General features: G+C 48.6%; 1 protein-coding gene across 1 annotated transcript; it reads right to left on the bottom strand.

Annotated features, from left to right (window-relative positions):
- Nucleotides 1–375: 375 nt before the first annotated feature.
- Nucleotides 376–14,705, bottom strand: KCNMB4 (potassium calcium-activated channel subfamily M regulatory beta subunit 4). The gene is made up of 3 exons (XM_080576937.1): nucleotides 14,290–14,705; nucleotides 8,255–8,382; nucleotides 376–1,290 (listed from the first exon to the last, which is right to left on the bottom strand). The coding sequence occupies exons 1-3, from the start codon at nucleotides 14,629–14,631 to the stop codon at nucleotides 1,122–1,124; spliced, it is 639 nt and encodes a 212-aa protein (XP_080433063.1). The 5' UTR covers nucleotides 14,632–14,705; the 3' UTR covers nucleotides 376–1,121.
- Between the last annotated feature and the right edge of the window lie 1,344 nt (nucleotides 14,706–16,049).

Here is a 16,049-nt window from a genome sequence, read left to right as displayed (position 1 = left end):
TTCTGCAGGCTGAGATGGCACCTTCAGGTAAGAGGCATCCTGGTGGGGATGGGGACCAGAGGATGCTCCTGAAATCACCTGCAGCGCCCTGAGGATGAGGTCGGGAAAATCTGGTTGTAGGGGCAGGGGCAGGGAAAGCCCTGCAGGGAGCAAGCCCACAGCTCCAGAGCCAGTGGAGCAGGGCTGGTGGCCCCGTCGTGCTGGTGTCCTTCCCTTGTCACCCACAGCCTGGTGGCATGGGTGACACCAAGGCTCGCGGCCCTCAGGAAGCGCTGGGGCACCCTGCTGTTTGGGAGAGTCTCTGGTGAAACGCATTCGGGTAAATCCACGCCAAATGAAATGTCTGCTCCTTATGGCCTGACAGCGTTTGGGGGCAACTGAGAGGGGATGAGAGAAGCTGTAGGGACTGAACACCACTGAGGCAACAAAATTAGATCCAGTATTTAATCACCTTTTCCAGTAATTTGTGGTTTTTTTTGTTTTGTTTTTTGGTGGGGGGATGGGGGGGAATATTTCTGAGAGGTTTTTACATTTCCTCACAATAAGCAGGTGATGATGAGGGATTTTGTCTAGACAGAAGTAAAAGTTTGAGTTTTAAAGCGACGTTCTTCTACTCAGTGAAAAATAATAAAATCACCACAGTGACATTTTTGTCTTAAAGCTTTTTTAATAAAAAAACAACAACAAAACAAAGGTTAAAAAAAAAAAACAACAACAACCAACCTTTATTATTTTGGAAATACAGTCTATCATAAAGGAAATATTTTAAATATATGATATTAAACAGTAGCAAAGATCACTTTGCAGAGATGAAATGAGCCACATCAGGGGTTTTCAGAAACTGTCTCTCAGTACCGCTAGGACCCGGGCAGCTGCTGGTGAGGACTAACAGAGCACAGCATATTTGGTGCAGTGTAGGGTTTTTTTGGTAGCATATAATTATTTACTGCCATAGCAGAAGAAGCAATTAGCCGACATTTCGTAGGGCGGTCTCCCAGGATTAATCCTCAGGCAAGAGCAGCTCCGCCGTCAGATGGGACGCCGGGGACGCGCGGTGTGTTGAGCCTCCCCGTGTGAGACTCCCGGCCCAGCTTCTCCGTTCCCCCTCACAGCCCTTCAGATTACGAGTGCTTCTTCTTCTTGATGGCCTCCGCCCTCGCGGCCAGGCTCCTGGCGCAGGCGGTCAGCACCACGATGAGGACGCCCACCAGGAAGGTGACCAGCGGCCAGAGGAAGCAGTGCAGGAGGACGGTCTCGTCGTGGGTGCGCTTCAGCATGACGTCGTCTGGCCTGCAACGGGAAGAGGTGAAAACCCGCCCCACGCCGCCACCGGGGGAAAGCATCTGCCGTGAAAATAATCAAGGCACTTTGCTCGCAGCAGCACTGGGTGTGATTAAGCGGCCTGCTCGGCTTCGGTCACTGCCTTGTTGGCCTGTCTCTCATCGGCGCCCACGGCAGGCCGCGAGGACGTTGCCCTTGCAGTGCTGACAGACCAAAAAGTTCATTCAGACAAAAAAAAAAATAAAAAAGCGCTGGTACTTTAGGTCTTTCTGGGGTCGTGGTAATCACAAAGAGATATAATATCACGCTGCGGATTGAAAAACCACTCCAGGAAAACGTTACATAAGACAGCAATTACACATACCTACCTGAAACGGCCTCAGACACCACACGACGAACTGAAAGCGCGGTTAAAGCTTCCCTCCCGGCTGTGAGCCCTGGCACGTCTGCGAGGCCACACGGAGGCCCCTGAGGGAGCCCTGGCTGTGCTCTGGGTCTGGGTGGAGAACCAGCCCACGTCCTCGGCCGCTCGGGGGGCTCGAGCAGGCAGGGGGAATTTGGGGATCCCCCTGAGGACCTGCCCCCCACACCTCTGCCAGGGGTAGCAAACACACGGCCATGTGTGGGTCTGTAAGCGATGCGCACATTGCTAAAGGGAAACGGAGGGAAGGGTGGAGGAGGAGAACAGCAAGGAGGAGGCATCTCAAGGGGCTTGGCAATTCAGCCGGGCCAAATGTCAGAAAGACCAGGTGTCCACCTGCCTCCCCCCAGCCTGGGAAGCTGGTCTGGACACCTGCAGGTGGGTTTTCCTCAGCTCTGGCTCTGTCTGCTTTCCCTGCAGTTTAACTGTGCTATTATCCCCTTTTTGCTGCACCAAGAAATTAATTAATCTGCAAATCAGCAGATGCCAGCACAGCGCATCTCTGTTTGTGTAGGAACCAGCAGAGTAAGTCTCTGATCATGAGCAGCTCGTCTACATAAAAGTTGAGACTCAGCTACATAAAAATCGATCAAAAGAAACCCAGGTATATTCAACAGGGGAGCATGTGAAGGCTGCTCAGCCGAAATCCTCCAGACACATAATCAGAAACATGCGGAGACCGCATGTGAATGAAATAATATTAGTGTGATGTGCACAAACTCACCAGTCTATGCCAAATTAATGACAGCACCCAAAGAGGAAATCCTTTCCCAGGAGGCATAATATTGCTTCCCTCCTATTTACTGTATCATCACCTGTGAATTACAGAGTGCTAATTGCCCAGGAGACCATAAATAGACAGCATTCAATCCTCTTGGTTCTAAACTTACAAGAGACATTGAATTTCAAGTATTTTTTTTTAAAGTGGATACTAATCAAAGAGTTTAAAAACAAAGGGCATGCAAACACACTAGAGAATTGGATTTAATTAAAGAAAAGAAAGTGCAGTTAGGGAGACCAAGATACCCTTTTAATTGAATCTTAAGAGATTTTGGAAAATATTTGATGTGACAGCAGTAATGGATTCCAACCACTCATTGCAGGTGGGATTGTGAATCTCACAACTTAGTCATTTAAAGGGTTTCCCTTTTGGAAAAGAGGTGCCATTAGTGAAGTCTCGGGATGAATGCTGCTTTCAGATGTATGTTATTATTAATGTTAGTTGCAGCAAGAGTCCCTGTCTAATTCCTAGATTGTAGCAGGTAGGCAGCAATTCCCTGTTAGCTGCTCACAGCACCTCTTCAGACATTGCACTGTCAAAGCAGCTGTCCTCAGGCACTGGAAGCACAAACAGAGAACGTCTGCGAAAATCCCTGGGACAACTCTTTCTGCAGCAGACACTGAGGGATAAGGAACAAAACCTGCCTGCAGCACCCTGCAGCTTGTTGCCAGAGCTCTGCACCAAGCCTCCTCATGGCCCAGCAAAAGCTGGGTCCATCCTGCTCTCCCGGTACAAAAACCTTCAACTTTTGCTCCACAGCTTACACAGTGGGACGTGGTTAATACAAGAGAGCTGCCTGCAAGTTTTTTGAATCAGAATAATGCGCCCAGAGGTAGCTGTCAGGAGAACATGCCTCTTGGTGGTTATCACCTGCCCACAACACGGAAGCCCACAGTAGAAAGAAAATGTTGCAGCCATCCAGAAATGGTGCACGTGGACCAAAGGAGCAGAAAAATGTAGCTGAAATCTCTGGATTCCACCTCTAAAGCAATAGCTCTTATCGGCAGTAGAAACAAGGAGAGCAGTTAGCAGAGGCTACCAAGGGTGGGCAGGGAAAACGAGAGGATGGTGGAAGGGTAAAGGGAGAAAAATGAAAAAAGAGAAGAGAGTGTTGTGGCTGTACTTCCACAGCAAACAACTCATTTTCTCAGGAAGAAAAATAAATAGCTATCAGGACACCCAGAATACACCCAAAATAACGTTAAAGTTTTGGGTTTGCACTGCAAGGTCAGCATGCATCGAACACAGTTTTGTATCAAGCTCTTTTGACTTGTGTTTACTGCTTTTGTAGAGGTGACCTGCCTGATGGCAGAGTATGAAGGCCTGTGTTTGGCTTGGAAACAGAAAAGGAAAGGTGCCTCCATCCCCGTGGGAAGCCCTCACTGCACAAGGATGTGGCTTTGCTGGAAGTCCCCCCAGCATCACTCCCCCGGTCTGGAGGCAGCGATGCTGAAGCCCAAGGAGGTATGTTGTGCCTGGAAACATGTTTATTTTCGCTGTGAAAATCAGGAGATTTTAACTACTGAGTGAGCGGGAGCTCATCCTGCCCCAGTGCATGCCACCAAGCCCTGGAGCTGCTGCAGACAGTGATGGATGCTACACAACACCACCCAAACAACTAAACAACCCAAAACCACCACAACTAAAGTCTCTACATTAACTGAAAACATACCTCCCCTTTCCCTGCAGAGATAAGGATGGCATAAATCCGTTTTCATTGTTAAAAGGTGAAAGCAGCACTTATTTTTAGCGAGACTTCTTGGTCAGAGTTGCAGTCTTGATGGCCTTGACCAGGCTGCCCAGACAGGCGCTGCACGGTGAGATGCTTCACGGCTGGGCACTGCCCGGCTGCTCAGAGCAGGCACTGAGAGAAGCAGGTCCCCACCAGGCCCTTCGGGGCAATTACCAAGCACCATGCAAAGAACTGCTTGCAGGGCTTACCAAAGAGCCATGCAGGACCAAAAAGTTTCACTGATTTACCACACCGAGCAACTTACGTGACACAGCAAAAGCAACAGAAGTGAAGGTGTAGGACTTGAAAACCTTACAACTATTTTTTGCATTCAGAGTAATCCAGATTTAAAGATGTTTGCAGTCTGCATGCACTTATTTTGCCCACAGATTCACCTCCCTTCAGCTTCACTAGGATGAGCACTCAGTAGTTTCTTTTCCCACTGCCGCAAGGCGCTGCTGGATCGCCTCAGGCAGGGGCAGTGCTGTGGCTTACCGACAGCGATGTCCTTTCCCTCTCTGGCCTGAGAACAGCTCCACAGGCCACACAGTGAAAGAAAGGATGAAAAAGAGCAATGCCGTCATCTGACTGCAGGGAATTAATTTAGAAAATTGTGTGGTGTACCAAGGCAAACTGAGATTTCTGTTCCACCCTTTATGGATGAGCAGCCCGATGCCCACAGCGCCCTCGGCTTCTGCAGATAATTATTCCCACGTAAATGTCCTACAGGGTAGACCCAACACCACACAGGTGGTCACTACTCACTAAATAGTGTTTGCTCTTCAAATCTGGCATGAATTTCTGTACTGCACCCTGCCGCAAACTCTGAAATGGATCAAGCTGTTCTGCAGCAAAGCAACCACAGTGCATTCTTGCTGTCACGGATGAGCCCAGAGCTGAAGAACAACGACGCCACATACATGAGCCACTAATAAGAAATGAATTGACATATGTTGCTCTGTCTATCTCTGAGTGGCATGAGATTGAGGGGTCTGAGCTGACAGAGATCCTTGTTTATTGATTTTTGGTTGATAGCAATGAGACCTGTAACTTGAAGAAATTCATCACAGAACCATAGAATCATCTAGGTTGGAAGAGACCTTCAAGAACATCAACCTGACCTACTGAGTCCCATCAATACACCGCATCACTTAGTGCCACATCCATGATTCTCTTAAATACCTCCAGGGATGGGGACTCCACCACTTCCCTGGGCAGCCCGTTCCAACGCTTGGTCACCCTTTCCAGAAAGAAATTCTTCCCAATGTCCAATCTGAACTTCCCCTGATGCAGAGTGACAGGATCTCCTCCATCCCGCCCATTCCCTCAGACCTCCCACTCCAGGACATGCAGATGTGACCCTTGTTTGTACATGGTCATGACTGCAGACCCCTCGGGACACTCAATGGGAGATCGACCAGCACTGAGGTGCCAGAGCTCAGTGCTTTCTCAAACCTTCGCAGCAGCCTGAGAGCTTTACCTGAATTTGTTGTTTCTTTTGTGCTCTGCAACACTGGGAGCTGGTTCTTGCTGGGCAGCTCTCCCCACAGACCGGAGCGTCATCATGCCAGCAGACTGACACCTTCATCAGAGATCCACAAAACCTAAGCCGTGCTTTGGTTGCCTTAGATAAATGTCAGGCAGCAAGTTGTGCTGGGTCTTGCTATTTGTATTAACAGAGAATGACTGAAATTGCCAAATTTGCTTCTCACCCTTTTTGTCTAAACTTGAACCGTACTAATTGCATCACTTGCTGCTTCTTCTCAAACAAGCCTGTTGAAATGTGCCCCACCAAACTGAAGAGAGTTGCCCAACAGCAAGCTCCACATGCAGCAACAATCCTGACAGTGTTACTGAATTAAGTTTGATGAAGAAGAGACGATGTTAATTCATTACCTTCATACTTACCTAGAATTTTATTCTACATCTCAAGAGAACGATAATATTATGAATACTACTCCATCTAAGGGACCTGCCACTGTAATTGTATATATTTTGTACAGGCTGAGAAGGAGGAGTGAGCTCCACCACACAGTTACTAAAATGCTGACAGAAAATATGCACATTTCCATTCTGAAGTGAACAGAATTTTCCCCCAGTTTGTATATCTGTTTTTTGTTTGTTTGCTTGTTTGTTTTATCTTTTCCTGCTTGGTAAGCTCTTTAGTTATCATAGCTCCAGCAGTATACCTAAGCAAACACCTTTCTAGTCAGCAAAACTTATCTTTCGAAGCTCGTTCCTATCTCCAGAAGAAAATAGATGGTGTGCACATTTCAGCTTAGGCTATCTTCAAGTATCTCTGGCAGTTAGCCTCCCTTCTAGCATATATAAATTGTTCTACAATCAGCAAAAGGCAGCGTTTCAAGGCAGCCGTAACATTTGGCAATAACATTGAACAATATAGGATGCGGCAAATATAAGGAAAAAAAAAAAAACTTGCCTGAGTGCTGCACAACTGGCATTTTAGAAATGTTTCTGAGAATCCTTTGCTGCTCACCACAACAGCAGCTGCCTGCCCAGTGGAGCCAAAGCCATCACTTAGCTCCTGCTCAGCAGAACCGAGCACTAGCACCTTGCTGACCAAAGGTGCCCCAGCAAGGGCAGCAAGGGCCCTGCCAGGCATGATGCCACTGCCCTGGGTGCCCTAAAACTCAGTCTCTTTATGCTCTAGACAATGCTTCACCCCTTCCATAAGAAACAACTAGATTTTGCTACAAAGCACTGGTAGTTCCCCTCTGCAAAGAGCTGGCCAGGGACAACAGACTGTCCTCCTGGGCACGCTGACTAGGTCTATGGCCTCACCAGGGAGGGGAGGACAACCACAACCAGCCTAGGAGAAACCTGAAGCCCCCAGAGCTACCCACAAGAGTTGGGTGTCTCTGTGCTGGCCAGCCTGCTCCAGCTCCCCGGTTCCTCCAAGTTCCTAGCACACACTGGCCTCACATTTTCCTCCCTCTGTGTCTTAGTGAATGCAGATATCTGACTCCAATACTTCCATACTGAGCCCGGAACCATGCCATTCCCCACCCAAGTCTCTCTCACCTGTTTAATTTCTGGGTGTTCGTGGTGTAGGACACCCACCCTCCTTTAGTCGCTGGTGGGGCAGACATCCATTCAGCGCTTAACTTAGCAGCCAGGAACAGTCTCCTCAGCTCTACCAAAATGGCTCATGCTGATCAAGCACATGCCGTATCCCTCCAGAACTGGAGTCTAAACCCCTCAAAAACTTGGCTGATCAGGAGATCTGAAGTATCATCTTTCCACCTCCCTGTCTACATGGACCTGTGATCGCCTCCGCAGCTGTTCTCCCACATTCCTCCCAGCGTGCCTGCACACTGTGGTAGCACTCAGTTCCAGCCACCACGTCACCTTTTATTTCCCAGCACATCACTACCAGAAGGAGACAGGCAAGAGCACTCCTTCCTAATCCCATTTACTGAAGGGAGGAGACCAGCTATGACCCTGGTGCACGTGTAAGTCCCATCAGCACTGGGAGTAAAAGGAAGAATTGAAACGGAAGAGGTGATGCTTTCAGTTACAACTTTCTACTCTGAAAGCATGTATGAAAACTGACAGTTCTGTGAACATTTAGTGGATGTATCTGATTCATTAATCCTCTGTGAACACAATTCCTGAGTTGGTTTGTACTATTTATTGGTCTCCCTTTTCTTCCAGCCCCTCCCAAACACAGTATGGTTTCTCTTCCCTTGAGGGAAGGAACAATTATATCCAAGCCACAAAGCTGACACCAGAGTGTTAAAAACCAACGTGTTCTTTGCCGTAAAATGCCATGCTTAAAGGAAACCTTCCTTAGAGTTTTGCATTTTTACTTTAAGTGGTAAAAGCGCTTTTTCACTTCCCGTGTTGCTTTTCATCAATAGAGTTTGCAAAGTTCTGCCCTACGCACTGTGCTCTAAACCACATCACTACACGTGTGTATATGTATACATATGTATGCGTATATATTTTTTCAAACAGAACCCATACACAGCTGTTAAACAGATGTGTAAGCACATCTATGCAAATGTGGACTACTTACCTCAAGTGCTGGTTAAAATAGCATGTGAAGGGTTGCGAGCCCACTTTCTCCTTCCAGTATTTCTGCTTGTACGTGACATTCTCGGAGTTCTCCTGATCGTCTCTGGCGCAGGGAGGGATGTACGAACACTGCCAACACATGTGGGAAAACACAGTTACTTCTGCGCTCAATAACGATGCATCGCTTTCTCTGCATTTTCCTCATAATGCCATAATTATTGAAACGGGCAAAGAATAATTAGTATTAGTGTATATATATATATATAGTATATATATATTAGTATATATAGCTTTAAAGAAACAAAAGCAAAATTTTACTTGAATCGCTAGTTACAGCCTGCAGGTACCAGAAAAGAATATGCCAGTGTTCACAAACAAAATAAAGGCTTTATCGCATTTTGTTCTGTTATCAAACCAACCTGCCACATAACACCTGATGTGTTTGTTGGTTTTCCTTATTTTTGCACGATGAACGTAAAAGCAATCATTTACTTTTGAAGTACTCCTACCAGCTGCCTGGACTGGGTTTGAATCACTTCCTATTTGCAGTGGGACACACAATCACCCGTTTTGACTAGCACCGTGCTAATAAATAAAATACTCCAGCAAATCCCAGATGATGGGATATCTGATATCTAGTTGATATCTGTTGGCACAAGACATTTATTCTGCCACTGTTACAACACGGGTAACAAGCACAAACTGTTCATAGCCCCAGTTCAGCAGAAAGGTTCAGCGTCTGTTTCTTCCATGGAGAAGCCAACGAAAGCCGAGCGCGCAGCACGCTGGGTGCAGATCCCAGCCTCAGACATACGCTTCAAAGCCCAAGGAGATCAAGGGCAATCTCTCCCCTACCTCGGCACATGTGGGCTTTCAGAGATGCAGCTCTGGGTGGCACAAAACCCACACACCTTGTTTCTGAGTCTCATCTTTCACAGAACCGCAGAATGGTTGAGTTGGCAAGGCCTTTTGGAGCCCATCTGGTCCAACCCCTGCTTGGGCAGGGACACCCAGAGCAGGCTGCCCAGGACCACGTGTCTTTGACACACTACCCTTCCCTTCCAGCCACTGGGAATTCAACACGAAGACGCAACTGGTCAGCTGAATCCAGTACTGGAAGTATTAGGGTATCGCTGCCCAAGCACAATTCCTCCTGTCACTACTAGGCGTCCATACAAGAAATCACTACAGACGAACAAACTGAGTAACACAGCTTAACTTACCCCCACATTACATGAGGCATGGGCAGCAAGACTATCACTTCTCTGCTGGCAAAACTTTAGCTGGATCATTCAGATACCTTTCATGTCCCCCAAATGTTGTGTGGATCCTCCATAAAGTTCATGACCTGGTGAACCATTGTATTCCCATTCTGAATTTCAGGCTTAGGAACAACTACGGGAACACCTATCTTCATGGGAATAACACAAAGGAAACACACGGGGACTTGCCATAAATCATTGGGACCTCATTGCTTGAACCTGACGAGGACTGGCCGTCTCAAAGAAAGGAGCAGTCCCTACCTGAGGAAGTACTGTCATAGGAACCCTGCGTATCTCCCTGAAGCACCCCCTCAACCTGACAAGGGCCTTGAGCCATGGTCAACACCTTAGGTCCAACTCCAGCCTGGATTTGTCACCTGCTGCACAGACACTGGAGCTGGTTTGCCTCCCCAGAATGGTTCCCACTAACCTGATGTTCATTTTGGCTCCTTCTGATCCATGTAGGTGGTGGAGCTTTCATTTCTCAGCCTCCCAAGCCCACTTCTTGGGCACTTTGATTGATGAACTGCATCCCCCTCCGAAGCACGGCCAGCATGTGGATAGAAGGGAATCATAACCTGGCAACTTCCCCTGCCATGATGTGGTGGATGAGGAGGTGATGACCTCCTGCTCTGGCAACAGGCCGTTTCTGAAAGGTTAATTCCACGGTCCTTCCCCCCAGTACACGGTATGAAATCTTACCAATAAAACGCAAATAAATGCCAAGCATCTGAAAGCAAGCTAGGATGCCCTGTGCTTAATTGCAGATCAAGCAGCAACATCCATTTTCAGTGGAAGTGTCCCACCTTATACTACTTTGATGTCTTTTCTTAAACCAGTTACAAAGAAGTTGGTGAACAGCACTTAGGCCAAGACACTCAGAATAAACTTAACAGTGTGGAGACCTTTTCAGAGGACCTATTGGTACCCAGCGCACCTCCTACACCATATCGTAGCAACAATAATATTATTATGCAATTCAAATGCAGTCCCAATTACACAGCTCAAAATCAGTACCAGGCTAATAATATTCTCTCTTCAATCAAAGCCACTGTTTAGATAGATGACTCAGGGTTCAATTCAGTGTCAGAGAGCAGCTAATACACCGTCACACCAAGGTTTTTGTGAGCTTTGTATCTGGCATGTGTTTGCTGCTAGGTGCTCAGCCTCTGGTGTCCCTGCAGATGCCTGACTCTTGGTTATTCTGAATGCTTCACTGGAGCATACCACGGAGGAGGGACAGAGGTGTGAGCTTTAGTTTAGCTTCCAGTTTGCATGTCATGCTTTTCAAAGACTAATTCTTGCCTAATTCAGTAACGTTTTTAAGAAAAAGAAGGCAGACTTGGTAAGCTCTGAGGGGAGCTGTCTCAAGCCTGGAAGACGTCGACTACATGAAAAGGCCAAGAAAATCCCAAGTGCAAACAGACATCAGGGCCCAAAGTAGAAGCAAGTCAATGCATCAAAATACAAACTGATGGCACTGAAAAGCACCCTTTCCAAGGTTGGAAAAGACCTCTAAGATCATCTAGCCCAACCTTTAACCTAGTACTAAAGTCCACCCCTAAGCCATGCTACTAAGTTGTACATCTACACCTGTCTTGAAGACCTCCAGGGATGGCAACTCCACCGCTTCCCTGGGCAGCCTGTTCCAATGCTGCACAACCCTTTCAGTAAGGAAAGCAAACACAGGCATGAAACAAACACAGTGACCTCCCACTTCAGCCACTCTATAGCAGGGTGATAATTAGCCCCTGATTTACCTGCTTGTGTAAAGATGCTCTAGGTAAGTATCACTGAAAAAGTACAACACACCACTAAAACTAACATCGTCTGACTCCTGATCTCCAGGCAACATATGAGCTCCTCCTGACTTGTTGTGCAAGTATCTCCACACGTTTCTGGGTTATCTTCACAGCCTGGGAGTAAGGAAGTGCTGCCGTGACCACCCTGCTGGTGAGGAGCAGCAGTGGGAGGTGATGCATAAGCACAGAAAAATAAGTCCCCACAGCTCACGGTGCCGGGGGTTATACCTCGTCTGGCTTTCACCACAAATCCCATGTGAGACCTGAAGAACGAGCAGCACGGCGTACTGGAGGGCAGACAGGTCTCTGCAGCCCACGCTGTGCTCCCGAGAAGAGCCACACAAAACGGCAGAGTTTAGGAAGACCCCTCTGGGCAAGACAGAGATCATTTGGACCCAGGAATCTCGCCATGACCCTCGCACCCGCAGGCTGGAAAGCCTAATCCTACAGACCCATGTATTGCAGTCTAAGTCGAAAAGCGTGAAGTCTGAAGAGCAAGAGAGCAGATCTTGGTGGCGGTGACGTGCTCCACCACGGCTTTACCCAGCTAACCCCCAGCCTGGTCCCCACGCTCCCTGTGCGTGCTGCCATCTCGCTCCACGGCCAGAACGACAGCAGCAAATTGACTTCGCAATTAATCCCCCCTAAGCCTTATCTCGGAAATGATTATTGCTATCAGCGCAGCTGAAGAAAGGCTACCGTGGCCCTGCTGAAATTTCTTCCTCTGAGACAAAAAAAAAAAAAAAAAAGGAAATCCACAAATCACTCAGACTGAACACAAATGTAATCGTGTGCAGCGCTTTTTATATACATTTCTGGATTAACTCTGACCCAGCTACATAATCTTTTAAGAGCTAAATGAATCCTGGGCTGTACAGCGATGTGATCGTCTTAGGACGCAAGAGAAAAAAAAAAAAAAGTCTTTTCCTGCAGCTAGACCTCACTGGAATAGACAGATTCATAACCACCATGTGTATGTTTATACACCAGCCCACTCTATTACGGAAAGTGGAATAATTTTAGTCTGATACACTGGGGATTTTTTTTTGGTGGAGTGAAGCTGGCAGCTGATGCTGTACAGTTGCACGTTGCGAGGGGCCTGAAATATGCACAGAGCCACCCCAGGAGGAGAAGCAGCTGAACAGAATGGAAAATCCTGAGACCCTCCAAAATAAAATTGTTCAAATATTTTTTTTTTTCCTTCTAGTTGGGAGCTGATCAGCCTGCTGTATGTCTGATCACACTAACGCGAGCAGGCGTGCTATGGGAAGGTGAGGGAAACAGGCAGGGTTAAAAGGCTCCTCAAGTGCTCATTCATAAGTACGTACCGGACCCAGATAATTAAATCCATCAGATTCCTGGCCTGTTGCTATGACTAATCTATTTTAGCATAAAATCCCGAAAGCTCTTGAAGACGGTGAGACCTTGGGACAAAAATAAAAAGGAGACTTGCTGCCCAGCTAGACAGACACCAAAGCAAGGGAAAGAAAGAAAACCAAAGTACCAGCTACACATACTTCACTTGGCTTAAAAGGATTTAAGTTCCTAATCAGACCTAAACAACTTTGATTCTTGTTTTGTATTGGTGTTAAACAAGCTCCTTGCTTGTTAGTTGTTGCATACAAGCAGGCTAATGAGCTCCAGTCGTCGCTTCGGAGGCTCTGGGTGCCCCCTGCAGAAACTGCAGCCCAGGTGCCCCACCTTCCCACCAGACTTCCAGAAAGGCAGGAGAAGATGGGATCAAGAAGTAAAAGCCAAACAAAACCCTTGAACCGCTTGAAAGCCCCTGCCGGACCCACGGATGTTGCAGGAGATGCTCAGCCCGGGCACCCCGCACCCATCCCTGCTGGATGCTGCACCCTCTGTGGCCACGCAGCATCTTTGCCCCACACCACCAGGGTTTTTTGTCCCTGCCCGTTGCTGACAGCCCCAACCCCGGGGAAAGGCGAAGTTTGCAAAGCTCCCTCACGGGCCAGCGCTTCGCCGCCGTCCAGCACTGCAGCCACATCGCTCATCGCGTCTGAGCCGTGCCAACAGCTTAATCCAAATCCTGTCAGATTTACCGTCCTGCTTCCCGCTCTGCTGACTTCTGAACATGGGGAGAAAAAAGCAACACGCAGCCCCTGAGCTGACTTAACCCGCCTTCCAAGGTGTGACCAGGGCTGTGGAGGCTGCGAGGCTGGGTGTCCCAGCCTCGACATGTGAGCCCGCTCCCCCCGTGGCTGCTCCGCAGCCACATCTCCTGTTGGAGAGCCAAAATCTGCTTCTCCGGCGTCTCACCTGGGCTTGGGTGCTCCTCAGGACAGGGATTTTCTGATTTTCTGGGAACTACTTAGCAAAATCTCCTCCGCCCAGGCAGAAGGCTGCCAAGAGAGACTTTACTTGGTGTTAAAAGGAGAGAGCAGGATGAAGTTACTGCCTCTAAAGACAGAAAGAAGCAGCACGCATCGCCTTCATGCTGCTGGGGCTCGCTGGAAGCGGCGACTTCTTCCCGGTCCGGTTCCCTCTGCGCGATGCAGAAGTTTGAGAATGAAAGGAGCAGGGAGGGAAGTTTGGCTTCAGCGCAGCGCCTGCCCTGGGTTTCAGGGCCACGGGTCAAGAGGTGTGTGAGAGTACGTGTATATATATATAACGTGCACATAGACGCTTATATAGATAGATATGAAGATATATGTGCATGTGCACACGGAGATAGATATGTATATATGGGTACATATACACACATATATAGATAGATATGAACACGTATGTGCACATACACACTTATATAGGTAGATATGAACATATATACGTGTCCGCACACACTTGTACGGATAGCTACGAACGCGTACACGTGCACACGCCCACTTTTTGCTGAGTAACAGCCGCGGGACAGCCCCGAGGGCCACCCCACGACCCCCCCCACCTCACCAGGACCCAGCGGGCGCCCCCCGACGCCGCGGCGCGGGGGGTGCCCGGGGCTCGGGGCTCACCTTGGGGTTGGAGCGGAGCTGCCGCTCGTCCTCGTGGAGCAGCGCGGGGGCGGCGGAGCGGGAGGTGCGCACCAGCACCTGCAGGCAGGGGTAGCGGGCCGTGCCGCGGCAGGCGGCCCCGCAGGAGAAGGTGCAGGCGAAGCGCTCGCCCAGCTGCCGCACCGCCAGCACCGTGCAGTTGGCGGCGCCGCCGCCGCCCCGCTCCTGCAGCGCCGGGCGCAGCCAGCAGCAGCCCAGCCCCAGCAGCGAGAGCAGCCCGGCGGCGATGAGCAGGAAGCCCAGCCGCATGCTCTTGTCCTCCGCCTCCGTGTACTCCGTGTGCGCCGCCCGGCTCCGAGCCATCGCCCCCCCCGCCTGCCGCCTGCCGCCCGCCGCCCCGCGGCCATCGGGCGCGGCTCTGCCCGGCCCCGCCGCCCGCCCCCGGCCCCGGCCCCGCACGGCGCGGGCACGGCCCGGCCCCCGGCCCGGCCCCCGGCCCGCCTCCGCCGGCAGAGGGGAGCGGAGGGGTGGAGGCGGCGGGGGAGCAACGGGAGGAGAGCGGGCAGAGCGGGGAGCGGGAAGGGAGAGAAGGAAGGGAGTGAAAACGGTGAGAATGAAACACGGGGGAGGAGAGAGGAGAAGAGAAAGGAGAAGAAAGTAAAGGAAAAGAAAGAATAAGGGAAAGGAGAAAGGAAAGAGGAAAGAAAAGAGAAAAGAAAAAAAAGAGGAACGAAAGAGAAAGGAAATAGAGAAGAAGGAGAAAAGAAAGGAGAAAAAGGGGAATAATAGGAAGGAGGAAGGAAAGAGAAAAGAAAGAGAAAAGAAAGAAAAGAAAGAAGAAAAAGGAAAGAAAGAGAAAATGGAGAAAAAGGAGAAAATGGAGAAAAGAAAGACAGAAAATAGACAAAAGAGAAGAAAAGGGAGAAAAGAAAGAAAAGAAGGCAGAAAAAGGAGAAGAGAAGAGAAGAGAAGAGAAGAGAAGAGAAGAGAAGAGAAGAGAAGAGAAGAGAAGAGAAGAGAAGAGAAGAGAAGGATACAGAAAAGGGAGAAAAGAAAGAAAATAAAGAAAAAAAGGAGGAAAGAGAAAAAAAGAAGAAAAAAGAAAATAAGGGAGAAAAGGGGGGAAAAGAAAATAAAGGAGAAAAGGGGGAAAAAGAAAAAAAGGAAGGAGAGAAAAAAGTAGTAGTAGTAGGAAGAAGAAAGAACACAAAAATTAAAAATTAGATAAAAAGAAGAAAGGAAAGAGGAAAGAGGAAGTAGTAGAAAGAAGAAAGATTAAAATAAAAGAAGAAAGATAAAAATAAAAGTAAAGTAAAAAATTAAAAAGTAAAATAAAAAAGTATAATTGCAATTTAAAAATAAAGTATAAACAAAATAAAATAAAAATACGATATCCAATTAGTAAACTAGAAAAGAATATATTATTAAAAATATATATACCAACCCATCTGACCTAGTTTGGGTCCCTCCGGGGGTGGAAGGGACAGCTTGCGATGGGATTATCTGCCCCAGGGAGATTTGCTGCAGGAGCGCTGCGGCAGATTAGTGCCGAGCAATGCACAAGGTGCGATGTCTAGAGAGGGGCTGGCGGGTGGGGGGCACGTTGCTGGCCTCCTGCCCGCCTGCCACCTGTAAGGCAGTGTCCCTCCATAGGTGGCCTGAGACCCAAATCCAGCATCCGTACAACCTTGGGGTCATTCATCGATATCTGAAGACAGGTAAAACAAATGTAGGCTGTCAAACGACTTTGGGCAGGAAGGTATCGGCCTTCATAAGGTAGC

The sequence above is a fragment of the Anser brachyrhynchus genome (genome assembly GCF_964034855.1).
Source record: "Anser brachyrhynchus genome assembly, chromosome: 1".
Classification (NCBI taxonomy): Eukaryota; Metazoa; Chordata; class Aves; order Anseriformes; family Anatidae; genus Anser; species Anser brachyrhynchus.
Note: the sequence above shows the minus strand (reverse complement) of the source record. Positions and strands in the feature narration are given on the sequence as shown.

Excerpts from the sequence above, each read along its gene's own strand:
- KCNMB4 (XM_080576937.1), bottom strand. The coding sequence starts at position 14,631 with ATGGCTCGGAGCCGGGCGGCGCACACGGAGTACACGGAGGCGGAGGAC. Across the intron at positions 8,383-14,289 it reads AGCTCCGCTCCAACCCCAAG|TGTTCGTACATCCCTCCCTG; the intron begins GTGAGCCCCGAG and ends ATGTGTTGGCAG. Across the intron at positions 1,291-8,254 it reads TATTTTAACCAGCACTTGAG|GCCAGACGACGTCATGCTGA; the intron begins GTAAGTAGTCCA and ends TTCCCGTTGCAG.